This window comes from Geotrypetes seraphini, chromosome 6 (assembly GCF_902459505.1).
Source record: "Geotrypetes seraphini chromosome 6, aGeoSer1.1, whole genome shotgun sequence".
Lineage (NCBI taxonomy): Eukaryota > Metazoa > Chordata > Amphibia > Gymnophiona > Dermophiidae > Geotrypetes > Geotrypetes seraphini.
Genome location: NC_047089.1, coordinates 148301185 through 148325052, shown reverse-complemented (window position 1 = coordinate 148325052; position 23868 = coordinate 148301185). Strand labels below are relative to the sequence as shown.

At 42.2% G+C, this 23868-nt stretch overlaps 1 protein-coding gene across 1 annotated transcript in view; it reads right to left on the bottom strand.

Annotated features, from left to right (window-relative positions):
• The window catches only part of LOC117362871 (sodium/hydrogen exchanger 2-like), a 146315-nt gene that overhangs the window by 7907 nt on the left and 114540 nt on the right, over positions 1-23868 (bottom strand). The window contains exon 11 of the mRNA XM_033949944.1: positions 23476-23566. Within this exon, the coding sequence (XP_033805835.1) occupies positions 23476-23566 (91 nt within the window). The remainder of the gene's footprint in view (positions 1-23475; positions 23567-23868) is intronic.

The window sequence follows — 23868 nt, the reverse complement described above, 5'->3', positions numbered from 1 at the left end:
ATAGACAAGGGCAACCCGGTCGATATTGTTTATCTGGATTTTCAGAAGGTGTTCGATAAGGTTCCACATGAATGACTACTTCGTAAAATTGAGAGCCATGGAATCAAGGGTGAAATATGTGGATTAAAAACTGTCTGGAGCATAGGAAATGGACAATGGGTAAATGGGACAATGGGAAAAGGGTAAATGGACAATTCTCAGACTGGAAGAGTGTCACCCGCGGGGTGCCGCAGGGCTTAATGCTTGGACCCGTGCTCTTCAACATCTTTATAAATGATCTGGACATTGGTACGCCGAGCGAGTTGATTAAATTTGCGAACGATACAAGTTTCAAGTTTTTATTAATGTTTGATGAATCGCTTATACAATTTACTAAGCGATGAACAGCTTTATAAAAACAACAAATTAGAAGACTAACAACTTTTTGAAAACAAAATTTAAAAACTAACATAATTATAACAACTAACAAATTATATCTGACATTCAGATTAAAACAAACATGATGTAGGGGGGTAGGGGGGGAAAGTTACAAATCCTATTAGAGTGAAAAAAAAAACATAAAAGGGAGAGAACAAAAGGAAGGGAAGAATAAAAAATTCTGGAATAAGTTATTATGTGTCAGAATTTAAATGTTAAAAGCATCTTTAAACAAAAAAGTTTTTAAAAGTTGTTTAAATGAGATTAGGTCTGTTTCTTTTCTGATATAGTGTGGCAAAGAGTTCCACAATTGTGGAACCATGACCGAGAACATATCACTTCTTCTTGTGCCCACAATTTTCAGGGAAGGGACGTCTAATAGATTTAGAGATGTCGACCGAAGGAATAATCATTCTTGTCATAAATTGAGGTTCATTAAAGATTAGTATTTTAAATACTAGGAATAATATCTTAAAGGTAATACGATGGCTAATTAGGAAGCCAATGGGAGTTGATCAATAAAGGTGTAACATGGTCGTATTTTTTCGCTTTGTGAATAAGTTTTATTGCCGTATTTTGGATTATCTGAAGCCTTTTTTCTTTTTGTGTTATATTAATTAAGAGGGAGTTGCAATAATCAATTTTGGCTATAATCATAGAATGAATTAATATATTAATGGATTTAGGGTCTAGAAATGTAGAAATTGAGCGTATCAGACGTAGTTTATAGAAGCATGATTTAACTATTTGAGTAATGTGATTGTGGAATGATAGATTAACATCGACAATAACTCCTAAAATTTTTAACTTAGGTACTGACTCTAAAGGAATATTATCGAGGACGAAAGAAGTCCTTGGAGTTAAGTCTTTTTTCCAAGTGAAGAACATGGTTTTGGTTTTTTGTATGTTTAATGCTAATTTATTGGCGCATAGCTAATTTTTTATCGAGTCCAGTTTTTTATTGATTGCCATAATTTCTTCATCATTTTCTGGATCAAAAGGGTGGAGAAGCTGAATATCGTCTGCATATGAAAATGATGTAAAACCTAATGATTGGCAGATGGTGAGTAATGGAGAAAGGAAAATATTAAATAAGAGAGGTGACAAGATAGAACCTTGGGGTATCCCATATGTTAGCGAATAAGATTTAGAATATTCATCATTAAATCTGACAATAGAGGAACGATTAGAAAGAAATGAAATGAACCAATTTAGGACTTGGCCACCTATGCCTAGAGATTCTAGGCGATTAAGTAAAAGGTCGTGGTCAATAGTATCGAAGGCTGCAGATAGGTCTAATGAGAAAAGGGCAACTGATTTATGGTGATCTAAATGATAATGAATATTAGTTATAAGACCTATCATCGAATATTCTGTGTTATGGAATTTTCGAAAACTGGTTTGATTTGGGTGGAGTGCATTTGAGGATTCGATAAAATCTGAAAGTTGATCAAAACCCAGTTTTTCAGTTAATTTCGCTAGAAAAGGTAAATTGGAAATTGGGCAGTAGTTAGAGACATCATCCTGACTGATTTTATGAGTTTTCAGTATTGGAGTAACGATAGCAGTTTTCCAGTTGGTAGGAACGGTTGCTGTGAATAGACTGTTTTGGATGAGTGAATGGATAAAAGGGCCGAAGCAAGAAAATAATTTTTTTAAATAAAATGGGGGAATGATTTCTAATCGGGAACCTTTTATATTGATTTTTTGAAAAATACCTTCTATTTCTTTTAAAGACAGAATCTTAAAATTAATACATTTGGCTGTAGGTATGAAATTGGTTTATACAGTTGTCTGTGGAGTTGCTTATTGTGTTAACATTGAAAGTTTCTCGGATAGTGGCAACTTTTTTGCAGAAGTAGTCTGCCAATCCCTGTGCTTTGAGAGTGGATTTTTGATCAGTATTATTGCTTTTAGTCTCTGGGGTAATGGATTTTAGGATAGTAAATAAAACGGAGGAATTTTTTGCTTTGTGAATTTTATTGGAATAATAATTTTTTTTTGCCTGATTAATTTTATTTTTATAGAGAGAAGCCTTTTCTCTATAGTGTTGTAGGTTTGTAGGGGATTTAGTTGATCGCCATTTTCTTTCTAATGAGCGAAGTTGTTTTTTTAGCAGAGAGAGTTCCTCCGAATACCATGGATTATGGAGTTTACGAGGGGAAAGGATTTTAGAGATCATTGGTGCTTTGGTGTTCAAAAGAGTTTCGAGAGAAGAATTCCAGAATTGTAATTGTTCCTCAATAGAATTGAAGTTGGGGATACTGGTAGAAGTGCTGAAAAAAGGTATGATATCAGAGGTTTCTAGTTTGGAAAAATCCCTAAACGTAATCTTTTTAAGTTCTGAGGAAGATTTTGATAATATTGATTTAGGAAGATAGAAGTTAAGCGAAATGAAGTAGTGATCTGACCAGGGTACGGGAGAGATAAGCGGTAAAGAATGAGTAACATGTTGAGATTTGGATGTAAGAATCATGTCCAAAGTGTGTTTAGCAGAATGTGTCGGTTCCTGGATCAAAGTTTGCAAATCTAAAGTTTTAAGAAAATTTAATGTATCAATGGTGTTTGAGTTGGTAAGATTATCAAAATGAATATTGAAATCTCCCAAAATTAATGGGCAAGTAGAGGCTGAGCAAAAGTCAAATATTAAATTTTGGAGAAAAGTTAACTTAGTATGTTCTATAGGGGGAGGGATATAAAGTAAAAGAAGATCAATTTTATGATTCAGATTAATTTTAACGTGGAGGAATTCAATGGCAGCATTGTTAATGGATTGGTCGTTGATCTTAAGTAAATTCTTGTGAAAAATGATAGCTAAGCCACCACCTTTACGGTTGTGGCGGTGGTTCCAGTAGTAATCAAAGTTAGGGGGACAGCAGAAGAAAAGATATGCTTCTTCGCCATCAGTAAGCCATGTTTCAGTGATACAGAGAATATGTAATCCTTGTTGAAGAATAGCATCTTTTAAGAGGTGATGCTTGCTTTTGATAGATCTGGAATTGATAAGGCCGAGTTTTAGAGTTGTATTGTTAAGGATTAAATTTCTATGGAGAGGCACAGCAGTATTTATTGTTGGATCACTAGGGGGCAGTGGTATAGTTGGAATTTCCAAAATTGTGGGTGGTTGAGATCTTATAGGTCTGTGGGTAGAAGGTCTATGATCCCAATGAACTGGGATATTGTTATATGGAAAGATTATACATAGTAGTGAAGACAGGGGGATTGCGAAGATCTGCAACGTGACATAATCAAGCTCAAGAAATGGGCAGCGACATGGCAAATGAGGTTCAATGTGGATAAATGCAAAGTGATGCATGTCGGGAACAAAAATCTCATGCACTAATACAGGATGTCCAGGGCGGTACTTGGAGATACCTCCCAGGAAAGGGACTTGGGAGTTCTGATCGACAAGTCCATGAAGCCATCTGCACAATGTGCTACGGCGGCAAAAAGGGCAAACAGAATGCTAGGAATGATCAAGATGGGGATCGCGAACAGATCCGAGAAGGTTATCGTGCTGCTGTATCGGGCCATGGTGCGCCCTCACCTGGAGTATTGCGTCCAGCACTGGTTGCCGTACATGAAGAAGGACACAGTACTACTCGAAAGGGTCCAGAGAAGAGCGACTAAAATGGTTAAGGGGCTGAAGGAGTTGCCGTACAGCGAGAGATTAGAGAAACTGGGCCTCTTTCCCTTGAGAAGAGGAAACTGCGACGGGACATGATCGAAACATTCAAAATACTGAAGGGAATAGAATTAGTAGAGAAAGACAGACTGTTCACCCTCTCCAAGGTAGGAAGAACGAGAGGGCACTCTCTAAAGTTGAAAGGGGATAGATTCCGCACAAACGTAAGGAAGTTCTTCTTCACCCAGAGAGTGGTAGAGAACTGGAACATTCTTCCAGAGTCTGTTATAGGGGAAGACACCCTCCAGGGTTTCAAGACAAAGTTGGACAAGTTCATGCTAAACTGGTGAGACTGGACTCATTTGGAGCACTGGTCTTGACCTTGGAGCCGCCGCGTGAGTGGACTGCTGGGCAGGATGGACCACTGGTCTTACCCAGCAGCGGCAATTCTTATGTTCTTTGACATCTTAATTCTGATTTTGGATATTTTGCTAAAAACATCCAAAATCAAGTGGTGAACATAGCAATTTTTGAACTAGAAAATGTCTATCTTTTTGTTTCAAAAATTGCCTTTTTCTAGATGTTTTTTGTACCATTAAAAAAAGTCCTAGGGGAAAACACACAAAAATAAGTGATTGGGATGTCCGTAGACATCTCTGCAGAGTGGTGAGACAGCCCAGGGGCCACTACACTAGATATCACATAAACAGTCATAGATATGCATCTCGCCACAACCCCCTTATATTATATGGTGAGCTGTACAGGAATAGCAAAAAATGTACGTACCCAACTGTACACCAATACAACAGCACTTATATGTGTCACCTATATGTAAGTACAGTAGATATTTTGTAAGTTTGGGGAGATTATTGAGGTAAAATGAGTGTAACTATTATTATTTTTCAGCTTGTCACCTTCCAATTGAATTATTTTGGCTCGTTTATTTATTTTTTTATTCACATTTTTGGTCCAGTTGTATGAATATCTATTTATCTATAAGGCAACATTTATTTGTTGATCTATTTAAACAGGCAGCATCTGAGTTTTTGCATTTTTAACTCAATTACCCCCTGTTTTACTAAGGCACGCTAGCCGATTTAGCGCTCGCTAAATGCTAACGCATCCATAGAATAAAATGGATGCGGAGACCGAGAGGCAAGATGGTGGCGAAGATGGTTCAGTGAGAGGACGCTCTGACTAGCGTCGGACACCGCCAAAGAATAACATGGTGAAGAGGAAAGGGAAGCCACATTTGTTCCCAGTCAAACTGGCTCCCTCCCCGGTGTCGATACAACAGACACTGGAAAGCTTTCTCTTACCGGTTAAGCCTGAAAGTCCACGGGGAGGAGGTGAGTGGCAGACAGGAGATTTCACACGCAGCATGGCAGAAGCCACGCTGAGCCCCAAGGACCGTGAGACTCCACTTCAACCCGGAAGTGAAGCTGAGAAGTCCCGCGGATACTGGAGAGGTTGCCGATGGAAGCTTCATTCCTGGGACATCATTTCCTTCTTCTCTTTCCCAAGAGGTGGCACAACCAGCCGGGGAAATCTGTGGAGGAGCAGTAGGAGGATGGTTGGGGGGACTACACAGTAGCCAACACTGCAGATGCTGGGATTAAGAGCTTCATCAAATTGAAGCAAAGACTGGAGAAAATAACTTTAGAGGAGGTATGGATGGCTGTTACGATTATGGAGGAAAAATTGACTAAACGCTTAGATAAGATTTTCCAACTCCTATAGGTGGTGCAAACTTATACTAAACAAATTGGGGACTTTACAGTAAAGGTGGACTCCCAAATAAAGGAATTTGGTGAAACTATAGAAGGGGTTAAGAAAGTTCAAACAGCTTTGGTAAAGGATAATTTGAATATTCACCAGAGAATGTAAAGACTGGAAAATTATGAGAGACGCCTGAATTTAAGGTTTTTGAATTTTCCACAATCTTCTATTTTACAACCAATCAAGATGTTAAAGAAATATTTCAAAGTGGTCTTGAAAATACCTGCTGAATCTATGCCCCCAATAACAAAAGCATATTATATTTCCTTGGGCAACTCACTGAAAAAATTACCTTCGTTGCAAAACCAGCAGGCCAGTTTAATTAATGGCTTACTGGAGAGCTTTGAATCTATTTCAAATACAGCAACCCTAATTGCTACGTTTGTGTTAGAATATGATAGGAATTGGATATTTTGAATGTATTTCAGATTTAAAGATGAAAAATTTATGAATAACTCAGTTTTGATATTTCCTGACCTTTGTAGGTCCACTCAACAGAGGAGAAAGGCCTTTTTGGCACTTAAACCTCTGGTATTGGACCTCAAAGGGGCTTTTTTCCTGCAGTTCCCATGCAAATGCATTGTTAAAATGGAGGAGAAATCCTTTGCATTCTTTAATTCTGAACACCTGAAAAATTTCTTGGAAGCAAGGAAACCTCCAGCCCCAATAGCTATCTCTACCCCTTCAAATGCGAATTAAGTTGGAATTTAAGAGGCTTAATTTATTTGTTTATTTATATTTTTATCCCGTCCTCCCAGTAGCTCAGAACGGTCTACAAGTAAACATTCACAATGGAGTGTAATTGGACATACAAGATTATACAGTAGATTTAAATACTTGGACATACGAGACTGTGCAGCAGTTTAAATATAGGGACTATACAGCAAATTAAGAACAGTAGTTTAAATATAAGTAGTTTAGTTTAAATACAAGTTATTTGAGTATAGGCTGAGAGTGGACTATACAGAAATTTAGGCAGAAGATTAGAATGGAGAAAGAAGGGTAGAGGTGGGGTTTAAGAGGGTGGGGTGTAGACTGTGGGTGACCTTTAGTTGAAAAGGATGGTCTTTACCATTTTCCAGAATGTCATTAGTGAGTTCTGTAGTCTGAGTTGAGGGGGGAGTTGAAACATAGAAACATAGAAATAGACGGCAGATAAGGGCCACGGCCCATCCAGTCTGCCCACCTAATGACCCTCCCCTACCATTATCCTGTGAATAGATCCCACGTGTCGATCCCATTTGGCCTTAAAATCAGGCACGCTGTTGGCCTCAATCACCTGAAGTGGAAAACTATTCCAGCGATCAACCACCCTTTCAGTGAAAAAGAATTTCCTGGTGTCACCGCGCAGTTTCCCGCCCCTGATTTTCCACGGATGCCCCCTTGTTGCTGTGGGACCCTTGAAAAAGAAGATATCTTCCTCCGCCTCAATGCGGCCCGTGAGATACTTGAACGTCTCAATCATGTCTCCCCTCTCTCTGCACTCCTCGAGCGAGTATAGCTGTAGTTTATCTAGCTGTTCTTCATACGGGAGATCCCTAAGTCCCGAGACCATCCTGGTGGCCATTCTCTGGACCAACTCCAGTCTCAGCACATCCTTGCGATAATGCAGCCTCCAGAATTGCACACAGTATTCCAGGTGGGGGCCTTACCATGGATCTATACAGTGGCATAATGACCTCAGGCTTACGGCTGATGAAACCCCTGCGTATGCAACCTATGATTTGTCTTGCCTTGGATGAAGCTTGCTCTACTTGATTGGCAGCCTTCATGTCCTCACTGACAATCACCCCTAAGTCTCGTTCTGCTACTGTTCTTGTTAGGATCTCGCCATTAAGGGTATAAGTCTTGCATGGATTTTGGCTGCCCAGGTGCATAACTTTGCATTTTTTGGCATTGAAGCTGAGTTGCCAGGTCCTAGACCAGCGCTCCAGTAGGAGTAGGTCGTGCATCATCGAGTTGGTTCCAGAGTTGGGGAATGAAGTGGCTGTAGGAGCGTTTGCGGGCAGTTTCTGAGAGGAGGGACCTTCCGGGGGGAATGCATAGGCGCATCTCCGTTTCTGAGCGGAGGGTGCGGGTAGGGATGTAGATGGGTAGCTTGGATTTTATGTAGGAGGGGGTGGTGGTATGCATTCTTTTATGTGCTATTGCCAGGGCCTTGAATGCACAGCGTTGGCTAATTGAGAGCCAGTGTTCAGCGCGGAGTGCTGGGGAGATGGGATCATGGTAGTTGAGGCTGTGTAGGAGGCAGATAACTGCATTTTGGACCCGTTGGTGGCGCTTGATCTTTTTTGGTTATTCCATTAAATAGGGAGTTGCAGTAATCCATTCTGGAGAGGACATATGCGTAGAGGAGTTGGGCTAGGTCAGGTTTGGAGATGTAAGGTTTGATCCTCTTCAGTTGGCGGAGGTAGTAGAAGGAGGTAGAGACTACTTGAGATATGTGAGTGGATAGGGATAGGTGTCCGTCTAAGGTTACTTCTAGGCTGCGTACTTGATCTGTTGCCGTTAGTAGAGTGGAGTCCCATGATAGTGTTGGGCGTGTGTGTTTGATGCTTTTTTTCCTGATCCATAAGAGTTCGGTCTTAGAGGCGTTCAGTTGTAGTTTGTTGTTTGTCATCCAGGTTTTCATGTCAGAGAGGCAGTGTTGGAGGTTAGCAATTTGGGACGATCGGTTTTCGCCTAGTGGGAGGAGCAGCTGGATGTCATCGGCATAGGAGTGGATTTTAATGTTGTAGTTCGGCGCTATATCAATGACAGGTCTGATGTAGAGGTTGAATAGGAGGGGGGATAGAAGGGCGCCTTGGGGAACGCCATATTTGATGGCTTGGGGTTAGATTTGTGCGTCCCTAGTAGGACAGTTTGGGTCCTTTGGTGAAGGAAGAAGGTGAACCATTGGAGGGCAGAGTCCTTAATTCCAAGGTCATAGAGTTTGGATATGAGGAGGTGGTGGTCGACCATGTCAAAGGCAGCACTGAGGTCAAGTAAGACTAGTAGGGCATCGCTGCCTTTGTCGAGTATTGACCAGCTGGCATCAATGATATCTAGGAGTACTGACTCTGTGCTGTGGCCTGTTCGGAAGCCTGATTGAGCAGGGGACAGAGCATCTTGTTCTTCTATGAAAGGATGTAGTTGGCGGAGCACAATTCGTTCTAGGAGTTTGAAGACAAATGGGAGGTTGGAGACCGGGCGATAGTTGCCGGGTTCGTTAGGGTCAAGGGTGGGTTTTTTGAGAGTGGGTTTGATAATAGCTGATTTCCAGCTGAGGGGAACTGTCCCTGTGGAGAGGGAGGTGTTAATGATGGGGAGGATGGATTCTGCCATGGAGTCTTCTGTGGACAGCAGGAGGCTGGATGGGCAGGGATCGAGGATGGTGTTGGAGGGTTTGAGTTCTCTCAGGGTTTCGAGAACCTCGGCATTGGTCATATCAAATTTGGGGAGAGTGGTAGAGGATGGGGTATTTGGGTTAGGCTGGGGGTGTGCAGGAGTGGGGTTGGTGTTGGTGTCAAGATTATTGCGGATGGTTTGTACTTTGGACTGGAAGAAGTTTGAGAGAGTCTCACTATCAAGTTCTGTTTGGTTGTGGCTTTTTCCTTGGGCGTTGGTGAAGAGTTGGTTTATGAGGGTGAACAGTTGTTTGGATCTAGTAGGGGCTAATTGTAGGAGGCGAGAGTAGTAGGCTTTCTTCGCCTCTAGGATGGCAGCTTTGTAGGTGATGGATGTGTTTTTCGGGTGGGCTTTGGTTTCTGAATTTGGGTGTTTGATCCAATTCCTTTCTGCTTTCCTCAGAGATCGTTTTATGGATCGGAGGTCACTGGTGTACTGGGGAGCAGGTGTTTTATTGGTGGTTATTCGAGTTGTTTTTGTCTGAGCAAGGCTGTTATAGAGGAATTGGATGTTGGAGTGCCATGTGGAGGCTGCTAGGTTGATGGAGTGGGGATGTTGGGTGCAGGTTTCGTTTAGGGTGCGAATGCATGTGGCCATGGCTGGAGGGCTGACTGAGTTAGGGAGTTGGCGTAGGGTGGGAGGGGTAGGGTCTTTACACGGGGCAAGGGGAGTTTCGAGTGGGAGTTGGAATTCAATGAGGTGGTAGTCTGACCATGGGGCAGGTGTGGTGGTGTAGATTGTTTGTTGGGGCTCTGCAGTTGGGCCTCTGAGGGTGAAGATTAAGTCTAAGATGTTGCCTGCTGAGTGTGTAGGGGTGGTTATAGCTTGATGAAATCCCAGGTCGGTGAGGGAGGAGAGGAAGCGGTCTCTTTGTCCTGAGGTGTTGGGGTAGTCTGGGAAATTGAAATCTCCCAGGATGGTCACGTGTTTGTGGGAGATGGACAGTTCGGTGATGAATTCGAGGAGGGTCTCTAGGGTATCTGTTGGGGAGTTGGGGGCTCTGTAGAGGAGTATGAGGGTGATTTTGTGTTTGTGGCCTATGGTGAAAGCAAGAGCTTTTAGGGAGGGAATGTTGATAGAGTTTATCAATTTTGGTGTGGTGGAGTTGTTGATGATGGTAGTTACTCCACCTCCTTTCCCAGAGGTACGTGAGCAGGTTAGAGCCTGGAAGACATAGTTCGCCTAGTGCTATCCCATCATTGTCTTGGAGCCAGGTTTCAGTGATCATGAGGGCGTCCCAAGTCTTGTCACAGATGAGGTCGTGTAGGAGGAAGGTCTTGTTGTTATCTGATCTTGCATTGATGAGTGCCAGTTTGAGAGTATTGCTGGTGGGGGCTGGTGGGGAGGGTAGAATTGGGATGAGGTTGGCAGGGTTCCTGGTATGGCTTTTTTTGTGTTGGGAGGTAAGATCACCATATCTGCCTTGGCATGTAATGATGGGGATAGTGAAGTATAGTGTCGTAAGGAGTGTTGAGAATGTGGTAGGAATGGAGGCAGGGAAGAGGGTGGTTTGAAAAGTGGTGGGAAGGGGGTGGCCTGGAGAGTTGGGGGTTTATTGTAATCTAGTCTTTCTTGATAGTATTTTTGAATTATTTCTTGCCCTAGTTTTCTAATTGCCTTCATAATGAGGTTTAATAGAGTTACTAAATGCTAATTTTGGTTGGTATTGATTCTTATTATAATTTCTTTTAATTTCTAACTCTATTTTCATTGTCAAGATATATGCTTGTAAAAATTGAAAATTTTGATAAATAAATAAATTTTTTAAAAAAGAATATAATGGACGTGTTAGCATTTAGCATGCATGCTAAATCAGCTAGCACGCCTTAGTAAAAGGACCCCTTACTAAAAAAAGGGTGGTCGATCATTGGAATGAACTCCCACAGCAGGTGATTGAGGCCAACAGCGTGGCAGATTTCAAAAATAAATGGGATATTCATGTGGGATCTCTAATGAGGTAAGGGCAGGAGGTTGGTGAGCAAACTCATGGGGGAGGGTCACTGGAGTGGGCAGACTTGATGGGCTTTGGCCCTTTTCTGCCGTCATTTTTCTATGTTTCTACTATTTTTAAATAGCCTATTTTGAGTCATTGTGACTGTTTGAGGTTTTTTATATATATACAAATTAGGTGATGATGTCACATTTTTAAACATATTTTTTCAGTGTTCCTGAGCTATTTTTTAGTTAATAATTAGATATTCTGACTTCCCAGAGCTTACTCTATAAGTGGATAAGGTTTTTATATAGGTTTGAACCTTTTTATTTTAATCACAAATTTTCCCATGGGTCTTTTTTTTTTTTGGTACTTTTAAGCACTTAGAGCCTCTTCTATTAAGCAGTTTTCTAGCACGGGGAGCTGTGCTGAATAGCCCACGCTGCTCCTGACGCTCATAGAGTTCCTATGAGCGTCGGGAGCAGCGCGGGCTATTCAGCGCGGCTCTCTACACTAAAAACTGCTAGCGCAGTTTAATAGAAGAGGGCCTTAAAACCATTTTAAGTCAATCTTATTCATTATTTAAGGCTCTTTGTGTTTTTTTGTCGGTTTTAAAAAATCTTTATTTTAGTTTTTGTTGTTCTAACCCTTGATCTCTTAGTCATCTTAAAAGAGCTTGCAGCTGTGGTTAGGAACTTATACTGCTGGTTGCTATAGAGACAGACTACTGAGTGCTGCCATCTTTTGATTGTATGTTGGTAAGGAGGACTTGTATTTACTTTCCTTTCATATTGTTTTATATTAGAGAATTGTCTGGTTTTATTTATAACAATAACCAACCCCCCTTCCCCTTTTACTAAGCCACAATAGAGGTTTCTATCGTGGCCCAGAGCACTAAATGCTCCAACGCTGCTCTTATGCTCATAGAGTTCCTATCTGTCCCAATAGGCTCATAGTCTATCTAATGTACCTGGGGCATTGGAGGATTAAGGGCTCTTTTTACTGAACCACGGAAGAACTTCTTACCATGGGCTGATGAGGAAAATATTCTGATGCTCATTCAATTCCTATGAGTATTGGAGCATTTACCTTGCCAGCCTGTGGTAAGAAGCTCTTCCGCAGTTTTATAAAACCCAGCATAAGTGACTTGCCTATAATGGCAAACAAAATCAGATAAAATGGCATTACAGGGAAATACAATAGCTACAGCTAAAAGATAATACTGTGTTTCCCCGAAAATAAGACCTAGCATGATTTTTGGGGTAGGTCTTAATGATATCATTAGTACACAGATGGCCACAGTGAGAAGGCTGCGAAGGAGCCTGTGAGTGCTGCTGGCCCAACGCTCCTCTGCAGCAAGGTATTTATGGTCGTGGTTGGCGGGGATCAGTTGGGAGGGAAGGATGGAGGGTCATCAGTTGTTCAGCTGTGCGGCAGGGGCGGCAATGGGTGCTCAATGGTTCTGCTGCATGAGCGATGGGAGAGAGGGAAGGATGGAAGCTGGGCAAAGGGTTCAGCGGCACGAGGGATGGGAGGGAGAGAAGGATGGAAACTGAGCAAGGGTTCTGCTGCACAGGGGGATGGGAGGGATAGAAAGATGCAGAGGGAAGGCACAAGGGGATGGGTGAGAGGGGAGGAAAGATGTTGCACATGTGGGGGAAAGCAAAGAGGAAGAATTGGGGTGAAGGAGAGGAAGGGAGAGATGATCATGTACATGAAAAAAATAAGCCCTACCTGAAAATAAGACCTAGTGTCTTTTTTGGGCCTCAAATGAATATAAGACACTGTCTTATTTTGGGGGAAACACAGTACTAAGCAGTTTACATTTCTATGAAAGCCAGCAGGAAATGCAATGCCAGGATTCTCAAATTGGTGCCGGTCAAAAGGCACCTAACTTAAGTGTTTTAATTGGCAATTAATGGTGCAGTAATTGACCACACCATTCTAAAACAAAATCTAATTAAGAAAAAAAAAGTAGGTGCCATGAAACACCTACAAAAAAGGCAACTGAATTGTGTCTATATATATATATTCTTAGCAGCGCCGAACAACAAAAGAGGCATGGTTATGGGTGAGATGGACATTCAGTGCCACTAGGCATGATTCTACGTAGAAGACAGGCACTGGTAATGTAGGCCTGTAAAACCCTGGCCTACATTTCCAGCACCTATCTTTGACGCAGACAGTGATTCTCAGAATAGTGCCATAGTTTGAGTGACGTGAGACAGGCACTGTTTTTTCAAGTGCTGGCCGATTCCAGCGCCGTTTTGAGAATCCGGGCCTAAATGACCCAACAAACTGCAATGGACTAACAAATTGGTGATACAACCTAAATATAAAGAACCATTGTATGGACCAAATTAAATTAATATATAAAATTTTAAAAAAATAAATAATTTAAAACAGCAAGCCAACAGCATATGGAAATCTTAAAAATCATTTTAAAAAAACATAAGCTAAACTCCAATCATAACTGCAGTCTAAGGGCTCCTTTTACAAAGGCGCGCTAGCAGTTTAACGTGCGTAATACCGTGTGCTAAACCACCGGCTGTGCTAGCCACTACCGCCTCTTGAGCAGGCGGTATTTGTAGGCCAGCGCGGGGGTTAGCGCGTGATGAAAAGTCACGTGCGTTAACCCCGCTAGCGCGGCTTAATAAAAGGAACCCTATGAAACCTTAGACAGACATGACCATTACTGAAAGGGAATTAAAAATACAGAGTTTTTCAGGTGTTTAAATGCTGAAAGATACATAAAAAGAAAATATAAAAATGCAGATGGTTAAAAATCAAGGGCTCCTATGAGCATTGAAACATTTACCTCGTCGTCCTGTGGTAGAAGCCTCTAAAAGTCAGCATATGTGTGTGCATGCAAAATGACAAACTTTAAATTTTGAAGTACTAATGGTTAGCTGTGGAGAAGATCAAATGGATCTGTAGTTCTGTTGACCATACCAAAGTAAAAAAAAAAAAAAAAACCACCAAATTCTGAAAGAGTATAAAAGTGCAGAATTTATCGGGTGCCAGAAGATAAAGAATATACAGTATTAGCACAGGTGACTAAAAACATGCCATCCACAATTAAAGCAGCTTCCGTCACTCCACAAAATCATACCAACTTACCACCTCTACCTCAAAGAATAAAACAGCCCAGGAATAAATGGGTCACAGTAGGCTCAGGAAGACTGCGACATGTAACTCAGAAACATCCACCTTCACTAATATTACCTCTACAGAATTCCTTCGCTCCACTAATGCACTGTGATACTCAAGAAAACAGAAGGGAGGTGGGACTGGAACCAATGAAGGTAACTCAAGAGAACAAGCGCACCCTAAGTACAAATAAAAAAAAGCCAAAAACAGAAAACTATTACTGTTGGGGGATTCCATCATCAGAGGCATTAACCTTGGAACACAGGGCAAGGAGACCAAAATAGTGAAATGTCTTCCAGGATCCTCAGCTACCAGGAGTTCCAGGCAAATACTGACTATAATTAAGGAAAAAACTAAGGATTTTAACACTGATGTTGTTATCCATCTGGGACCAAATGACCTGGCCAACAACTCCACACTTGCAGCACAGAAAGCTTTTCGGGAGCTTGGTGAGGGCGTGAAACCTTTTGTAAAGACTTTAGCTTTTTCTGAAATACTGCCTGCAAATGGAAAGGGAGAGCAAAAAGTGAAAAACACAGAGGACTTTAATAGATGGCTCAGAGCCTGGTGTCATCAAGAAGGCTTCAGGTACATAGGAGGATGGGGAAATACATGGAAGGACAAGAAGCTATATTGCACTGATGGGCTACATATTACTACAGCAGGAAAAAGAAACCTTGCAGAGAAATTTAGACAATATTTTTCTAAGCATTTAAACTAGAAGGTGGGGGTGGTGGATGTACGAAGGACAATTATAGAGACCACCTCTGGCAAAAGAAAAGATATGATAGTAGTAAAGGCTGCAACATAAGCAATATCAGCAACTCATTTCTTAGTATTGCAACGGAAAGTGAAACGACACAAAAATCCATACGAAAAAGAAGATTATCGCTGAAAAATAGCTGGAAAGCGATGACCACAAATGCTCACAGTCTAAGCAACAAAGTTCATGATCTGCAAGCCCTGATGTTAGAGGCAGATCTAGATATTGTTGCTATCACAGAGACATGGTTCAGTGAATCACATGGATGGGATGCAAACATACCGGGATATAATCTTTTTAGGAAGGACAGAGATGGTCATAAAGGTGGAGGAGTAAAGATCAATATCCAAGCGACCGAAATGCAAGGGACCTGGGGAGAGGAAGAAGCGATATGGATTGCTCTGAAAAGAAAAGATGGAACTTCTATCTACGTGGATGTAGTCTACAGACCTCCGACTCAATCGCAGCAAATTGATAAGGATCTGATTGTGGATATCCAAAAGTTTGGAAGGAAAGAGGAGGTTCTGCTGTTGGGAGATTTCAACCTGCCGGATGCGGACTGGAATGTTCCGTCTGCGGAATCGGAAAGAAGTAGGGAGATTGTGGATGCCTTTCAAGAGGCTCTGCTCAGACAAATGGTGACGGAACCCACAAGGGAAAAAGCGATATTGGATCTGGTCCTCACAAATGGAGAGAGTATCTCTAATGTTCGAGTGGGTGCTCACCTGGGAAGTAGCAATCATCAAACGGTTTGGTTTGATATAACGGCTAAAGTGGAGAGCGGCCGCATAATACTTAAAGTCCTAGATTTCAAACGTACGGATTTAATGCAATGGGAAAGTATCTGAAGAAAGAGCTGTTAGGATGGGAGGACATAAGAGAAGTGGAAAGACAGTGGTCTAAGCTGAAAGGAGCGATAAAAATGGCTACGGACCTTTATGTGAAGAAAATCAATAAAAACAAGAGAAAAAGGAAGCCGATATGGTTCTCCAACCTAGTGGCTGAGAAAATAAAGGCGAAAGAGTTGGCGTTCATGAAATATAAAAAAAACCAAGAAGAGGAGAAACTGAAAGAAGCCAAGAGAGAGATACATTTGGCGAAGGCACAGGCGGAAGAACAAATGGCTAAAAATATAAAAAAGGGAGATAAAAATTTTTTCAGATATATTAGTGAAAGGAGGAAGATAAAAAATGGAATTGATAGGCTAAAAGATGCTGGGAACAAATATGTGGAGAGTGATGAGGAGAAAGCAAATGTGCTAAACAAATACTTCTGTTCTGTGTTCACAGAAGAAAATCCTGGAGAAGGACCGAGACTGTCTGGCAAAGTTACACGAGAAAATGGAGTAGATTCTGCGCAGTTCACAGAGGAGGGTGTTTATGAGCAACTTGAAAAACTGAAGGTGGACAAAGCGATGGGACCAGATGGGATCCATCCCAGGATACTAAGGGAGCTCAGAGAGGTTTTGGTGAGTCCTATTAAAGACTTGTTCAACAAATCTCTGGAGACAGGAGTGATTCCTGGGGATTGGAGGAGAGCAGATGTGGTCCCTATTCATAAAAGTGGTCACAGGGATGAAGCAGGAAACTACAGGCCGGTGAGCCTCACTTCAGTTGTTGGAAAAATAATGGAAGTGTTGCTGAAAGAAAGGATAGTGTACTTCCTTGAATCTAATGGGTTACAGGATCCGAGGCAACATGGCTTTACAAAAGGTAAATCGTGCCAAACGAACCTGATTGAATTTTTTGATTGGGTGACCAGAGAGCTGAATCGAGGACATATGCTAGATGTAATTTACTTGGATTTCAGCAAAGCCTTTGATACAGTTCCTCATAGGAGGCTGTTGAACAAACTTGAAGGGCTGAAGTTAGGACCCAAAGTGGTGAACTGGGTCAGAAACTGGCTGTCAGACAGATGCCAGAGGGTGGTGGTTAATGGAAGTCGCTCAAAGGAAGGAAAGGTGACTAGTGGAGTCCCTCAGGGTTCGGTGCTGGGGCCAATCCTGTTCAATATGTTTGTGAGTGACATTGCTGAAGGGTTAGAAGGAAAAGTGTGCTTTTTTGCAGATGATACCAAGATTTGTAACAGAGGGAGTGGAAAATATGAAAAAGGATCTGCAAAAGTTAGAGGAATGGTCTAATGCCTGGCAACTAAAATTCAATGCAAAGAAATGCAGAGTAATGCATTTGGGGATTAATAATAGGAAGAAACCGTATATGCTGGGAGGAGAGAAGCTGATATGCACAGACGGGGAGAGGGACCTTGGGGTTATAGTGTCTGAAGATCTAAAGGCGAAAAAACAGTGTGACAAGGCAGTGGCTGCTGCCAGAAGGATGCTGGGCTGTATAAAGAGAGGCGTAGTCAGTAGAAGGAAGAAGGTGTTGATGCCCCTGTACAGGTCATTGGTGAGGCCCCACTTGGAGTATTGTGTTCAGTTTTGGAGACTATATCTGGCGAAAGACGTAAGAAGACTTGAGGCGGTCCAGAGGAGGGCGACGAAAATGATAGGAGGCTTGCGCCAGAAGACGTATGAGGAGAGACTGGAAGCCCTGAATATGTATACTCTAGAGGAAAGGAGAGACAGGGGAGATATGATTCAGACATTCAAATACTTGAAGAGTATTAACGTAGAACAAAATCTTTTCCAGAGAAAGGAAAATGGTAAAACCAGAGGACATAATTTGAGGTTGAGGGGTGGTAGATTCAGGGGCAATGTTAGGAAATTCTACTTTACGGAGAGGGTAGTGGATACCTGGAATGCGCTCCCGAGAGAGGTGGTGGAAAGTAAAACTGTGACTGAGTTCAAAGAAGCGTGGGATGAACACAGAAGATTTAGAATCAGAAAATAATATTAAATATTGAACTAGGCCAGTTACTGGGCAGGCTTGCACAGTCTGTGTCTGTGTATGGCCGTTTGGTGGAGGATGGGCAGGGGAGGGCTTCAATGGCTGGGAGGGTGTAGATGGGCTGGAGTAAGTCTTAACAGAGATTTCGGCAGTTGGAACCCAAGCACAGTACCGGGTAAAGCTTTGGATTCTTGCCCAGAAATAGCTAAGAAAAATTTTTTTTTTAATTGAATCAGGTTGGGCAGACTGGATGGACATCATCTACTATGTTATTATGTTACTATAGCAATTAAACTCAACTGGTGCATAAGTAAATCCAAATGGACCATAAAAAAGATAAGCCTCCTACACGTTAAAAGTTAATAGTTAATAAATAACCCATATATGTGGATATTAAAGCCATAAACTTTTTAAGTCTAGTTATGCACAGTGGAATCGCGTGCAATGAAACCCGCAGTTATGGTACATGTTCTCAAAATCCTTTAAAAATTACTTGCTTATATCACAGTGGGTTACAGCAGCTTCTCAATATTGGAAATATATAATGCATAAAAGATGCCTTCTTAAAGCTGCAACAGTGTGACGTATTACGGCGTTACTGTTACTTTTCAATTTGGGTGTGCACATAGTGTTACCACGAAAATTATATTAATTTTTGGCCCAATAAAAGCAGTAGGGCTTATTTTCATGGATGTTTATTTTTTTCATGTACAACAATCATCTTTCCCTTCCTCTCTTCCACCCCAATTCTTCCTCTTTCCTTTCTTCCTGCCCCCCCCCATGTGCAGCATCTTTCCTCCCCTCTCACCCATCCTCTTGTGCAGCATCTTTCTATTCCTCTTTCCAATCCCCCTGTGCTGCAGAATTCCACTGATCTTCCCACCCATCCACTTGCACAGCATCCCTCCCATCCTCCCACGCAGCAGAACCCCAACCCACCCACCGCGATACCAACATACCTCTGCTCCAAACAGGAGCAGCACTCCAAACAGGCTGCCCCGTGTTCCTCCCTGTGCCGCCTCACCGATGACATAATCAGTGATGCGGCAGAGGGAAGGCCTCAGTGAGGAACACTGTGGGGTGGCCTGTTCAGAGTGCTGCTGCCGCTGCTGTTTGGAACAGAGGTATGTCGGTCTCGTGGTGGGAGGGTTGGTGGGGTTCCGCTGCACAGGGGGACAGGAGGGAGGGACAGAAAATGCTGCACAAGGGGATGTGTGAGAGGGCTGGCGGGGCTCTACCGTATAGGGGGATGGGAGGGAGGAACAGAAAGATGTCACACAAGAAGATGGGCGAGTGGGGAGGCAGTCGGCTAGGGAGGAGGTGGGACCGCTGGACGACAGAGACAGGAAGGGAGTGGTGAAGAAGGAGAAAGAGGTCGCTGAAAGACTTAACATGTTCTTTTCATCTGTATTTACAAACGAAGACACAACCAACATACCGTAACCTGAGCAATTCTTCAATGGAAATCAAGCAAAAAAGTTAACATCCATGGAAGTGAGCCTTGAAGATGTACACAGGCAGATAGAAAAACTAAAAATTGACAAATCTCTGGGTCTGGACGGAATCCATCCAAGGGTTCTGAAGGAACTAAAGGAGGAGATAGCGGAACTACTACAGCAAATTTGCAACCTATCCCTGAAAACAGGCGTGATCCCAGAGGATTGGAAGATAGCCAACATCACGCCCATCTTTAAAAAGGGATCAAGAGGTGACCCAGGAAACTACAGACCAGTGAGTCTGACCTCGTTTCCGGTGAAAATGGCGGAAGCACTGATAAAAGAAAACATCGATGAACATCTTGAAAGAAACAAACTTTTGATAACCAGCCAACATGGTTTCTGCAGGGGGAGATCAAGCCTGACTAACTTATTGCACTTCTTCGAGGGAATTAACAAACGGATGGACAGAGGAGACCCCATAGACATCATATACCTAGATTTCCAGAAAGCCTTTGACAAGGTGCCTCATGAATGTCTGCTCCGGAAACTGAAGAACCATGGGGTGGACAGAGACGTACATAGATGGATCAGAAACTGGTTAGCAGGTAGGAAACAGAGGGTAAGGTGAAGGGCCATTACTCGGACTGGAAGAAGGTCACGAGTGGTGTTCCACAGGGCTCGGTGCTTGGGCCGCAGTTATTTAATATATTCATAAATGATCTAGAAAGAGGGACGAAGTGTGAGATAATAAAATTTGCGGATGACACCAAACTATTTAGTGGAGCTCAGACTAAAGAGGACTGCGAAGAATTGCAAAGGGACTTGAATGGGCGACGAGATGGCAGATGAAGTTCAACGTTGAAAAGTGTAAAGTATTGCATGTGGGAAGCAGAAACCAGAGGTACAACTATACGATGGGAGGGATGTTATTGAATGAGAGTACCCAAGAAAGGGACTTGGGGGTAATGGTGGACATGACAATGAAGCCGATGGCATAGTGCGCAGCAGCTGCTAAGAGAGCAAATAGAATGCTAGGTATAATCAAGAAGGGTATTACAACCAGAACAAAAGAAGTTATCCTGCCGTTGTATCGGGCGATGGTGTGTCTGCATCTGGAGTACTGCGTCCAATATTGGTCACCGTATCTTAAGAAGGATATGGCGTTACTCGAGAGGGTTCAGAGGAGAGCGACATGTCTGATAAAAGGGATGGAAAACTTTTCATACGCTGAGAGATTGGAGAAACTGGGTCTCTTTTCCCTGGAGAAGAGGAGACTTAGAGGAGATATGATAGAGACTTACAAGATCATGAAGGGCATAGAGAGAGTAGAGAGGGACAGATTCTTCAAACTTTCAAAAAGTAAAAGAACAAGAGGGCATTCGGAAAAGTTGAAAGGGGATAGATTCAAAACAAATGCTAGGAAGTTCTTCTTTACCCAACGTGTGGTGGACACCTGGAATGCGCTTCCAGAGGAAGTAATAGGGCAGAGTACGGTACTGGGTTTAAGAAAGGATTGGACAATTTCCTGCTGGAAAAGGGGATAGAAGGGTATAGATAGAGGATTACTGCACAGGTCCTGGATCTTTTGGGCCGCCGCATGAGCGGGCTGCTGGGCACAATGGACCTCAGGTCTGATCTAGCGGAGGCATTGCTTATGTTCTTATGTTCTTAAAGATGAAGTTTTGGACATAGAGAGGACATAGGATGAGCTAACTCTGGCTTATTTTTGGGGTAGGGCTTATATTGGGATCACCATTAAAAATCATGCTAGGGCTTATTTTCAGGGAAACATAGTAGTAAAAAGTTGGAAAAGCCACTACTAGTATTTTTGATTCAATACCTTCATAGTAACATAGTAAATGACAGCAGATAAAGACCCAAATAGTCCATCCAGTCTGCCTAACCATAGATGCTCCCTAATAAATCATTTAATTTAAATGGTCCTTTTTCTTAGATATTTCTGGGCCAGAAATCCAGAGCCCTGCCCAGTAGTGTGCTTAGATTTTGTCTACTGGAGTCTTGATCAAAGCTCACAACAGCCCATCTAAACCAACCCAGCCATCGAAGCCCTCCCCAGCCCATCCTCAACTGAATGTCCATAAACGGGACAAAAACCATGCAAGTCTACCCTGTACATTTTCTTCAGTATATACCCATTATTTTCTGATTAGAGATCCTTTGTGTTCATCCCATGCTTGTTTGAACTCTGTCATCATTTTCTTCTTCACCACCTTCCTCGGGAGTGCATTCCATGCATCAACTACCCTTTCCATAAAGAAGAATTTCCTAACATTACTCTTGAGTCTCCCACCCCTCAACCTCAAATTATGCCCTCTAGTTTTACCATTTTTCTTTCTTTGGAAAATATTTTGTTCTACATTAATACCTTTTCAAGTATCTGAATGTCTGAAGCATATCTCCCCTGTCCCTCCTTTCCTCTAGATTATATATATTCAGAGCTTCCAGTCTCTCCTCATACGTGTTCTGGCACAAATCTCCTACCATTTTCGTCACCTTCCTCTGAACCGCTTCAAGTCTTCTTATGTCCTTTGTCAGATACAGTCTCCAAAATTTAACACAATACTCCATATGGGGCCTCGCCATCAACTTGTACAGAGGTAACAACACCTTCTTTCTTGTACTGGTCACACCTCTCTCTATACAACATAGCATCCTTCTGGTAACAGCCACTGCCTTGTCACACTGTTTCTTTGCCTTTAGATCTTCAGACACTATCACCCCAAGGATTCTCTCCCTATCTGTGCATATCAGCCTCTCACCTCCCAGCACATACAGCTCCTTCTGATTTCTAATCCCCAAATGCATTACTCTGTACTTCTGTGCATTGAATTTTAGTTGCCAGATATTCAAACATTCATCTAACCTTTGCAGATCCTTTTTAATGTTCATCCTTTTTCATGTGTTCATGTTTTCCATGTTTTCAGGTTTCCCTCCTCAGTGTCTACTCTGTTAAAAATCTTGGTATCATCCACAAAAAGGCAAACTTTGCCTTCTAACCCTTTGGCAATGTCGCTCACAAACATATTGAACAGGATCAGCCCCAGCACCGATCCCTGAGGGACTCCACTACTCACCTTTCCTTCCTCCGAGCGAATTCCACTTACCATCACACTCTGGTGTCTGCCTGTCAACCGGCATATAATCCAGTTCTCCACTTTGGGTCCTAACTTCAGCCCGTCAAGTTTGTTCAAGATCCTTCCATGAGGAACCATGTCAAAGGCTTTGCTGAAATCTAAATAAATTACATCTAGCATATGCCCTTGATCCAATTCTTTGGTCACCCAGTAGAGGGCAATTCTGTAGGATGAGGTTTGTGTGGGGAAGAGGCTGGAGATGGAATGGGGTGGTGCATGTGTCCTCTTTTTTACATGAACAAATTTGGTAACCCTTCCCCCTTTTCCCCCTTCTTTATCCAGAATCCTGCCTGTGTGTGAGAGAGAAGGGGGATTTCTACAGTTAAATATATATGTACATATATACATGTGTAAATTCCATCATTCTAAACATTTACACACATAATTAGTGTGTAACTGTTAGTGTCTTTGTTATAATGCTGCTGGATACCAATACTTAGGCAGTTACAATCAATTTAACTGGACAGAAGCCTCTCCTGCCCAGTTAACACTTTAAATATTGAGCAGAGAAAATACAGTACAGGCAATCCCTCCTGGCCCCCCTCACAAACAGACCTGGTGGTCCTGTGGACCATGCCCCCCCCCCCCAAAAAAAAAAAAAAAACCCTAGCCCGAAGCAAATAATTAATTCAGTCTCTCCACTAGGGCCTAATGAGTGTACCTAAGTTAGGCACCTATCAGTGCCTAAACCAACCCATGTCCAAAATCCACCCCTAACCACACCTACTTTCTGGTAGGCGCCTACTGAGTTAGGTGCCTACCAGCTAATTAATTTTTATTTGTTTTCTTTAATGACACTTTTCAGTTAATGGCATTGATTAAACCAAATTAAATCATTAAGTTAGGCAACTTGATTGGCTAGACATGCCAATGTAGATGCCTAACTGCAGGTACTGTTTATAGAATCTGGGCCATAGAGTTCAAAATATAAAGCATTTGAATGTACACATCAATCTAATTCATTCTAAATGAAGCCCTTGCCTGTAAAAGATGGTGTCCTTTTTGCATCTTGTCCATCAGAGAACTTAGTGTGTCCAGGCAATGACATATACCGTGATTTATGAGCAGCAACCTGTATAAGAAAAGGAAAGAAAGATGTTAGCTGGGTTTAAGAAGGCATACATAATGTTCTTTTTATTGTTTTTCAAATATATACTAATCTATATTTACCTATCTCTCCCTAAGATGGATTTACATAATAGTGAGGCATTACAACCCAAAGAAAATGTCAGAAGAACCTATGTGCACAACAGAAGAGTGGGACTTGGGTGTGATTGTATGTGATGATCTTAAGGTGGCCAAACAGGTTGAAAAGGTGACGGCAAAAACTAGATGGATGCTAGGGTGCATAGGAAGAGGATGTATTGATGCCCC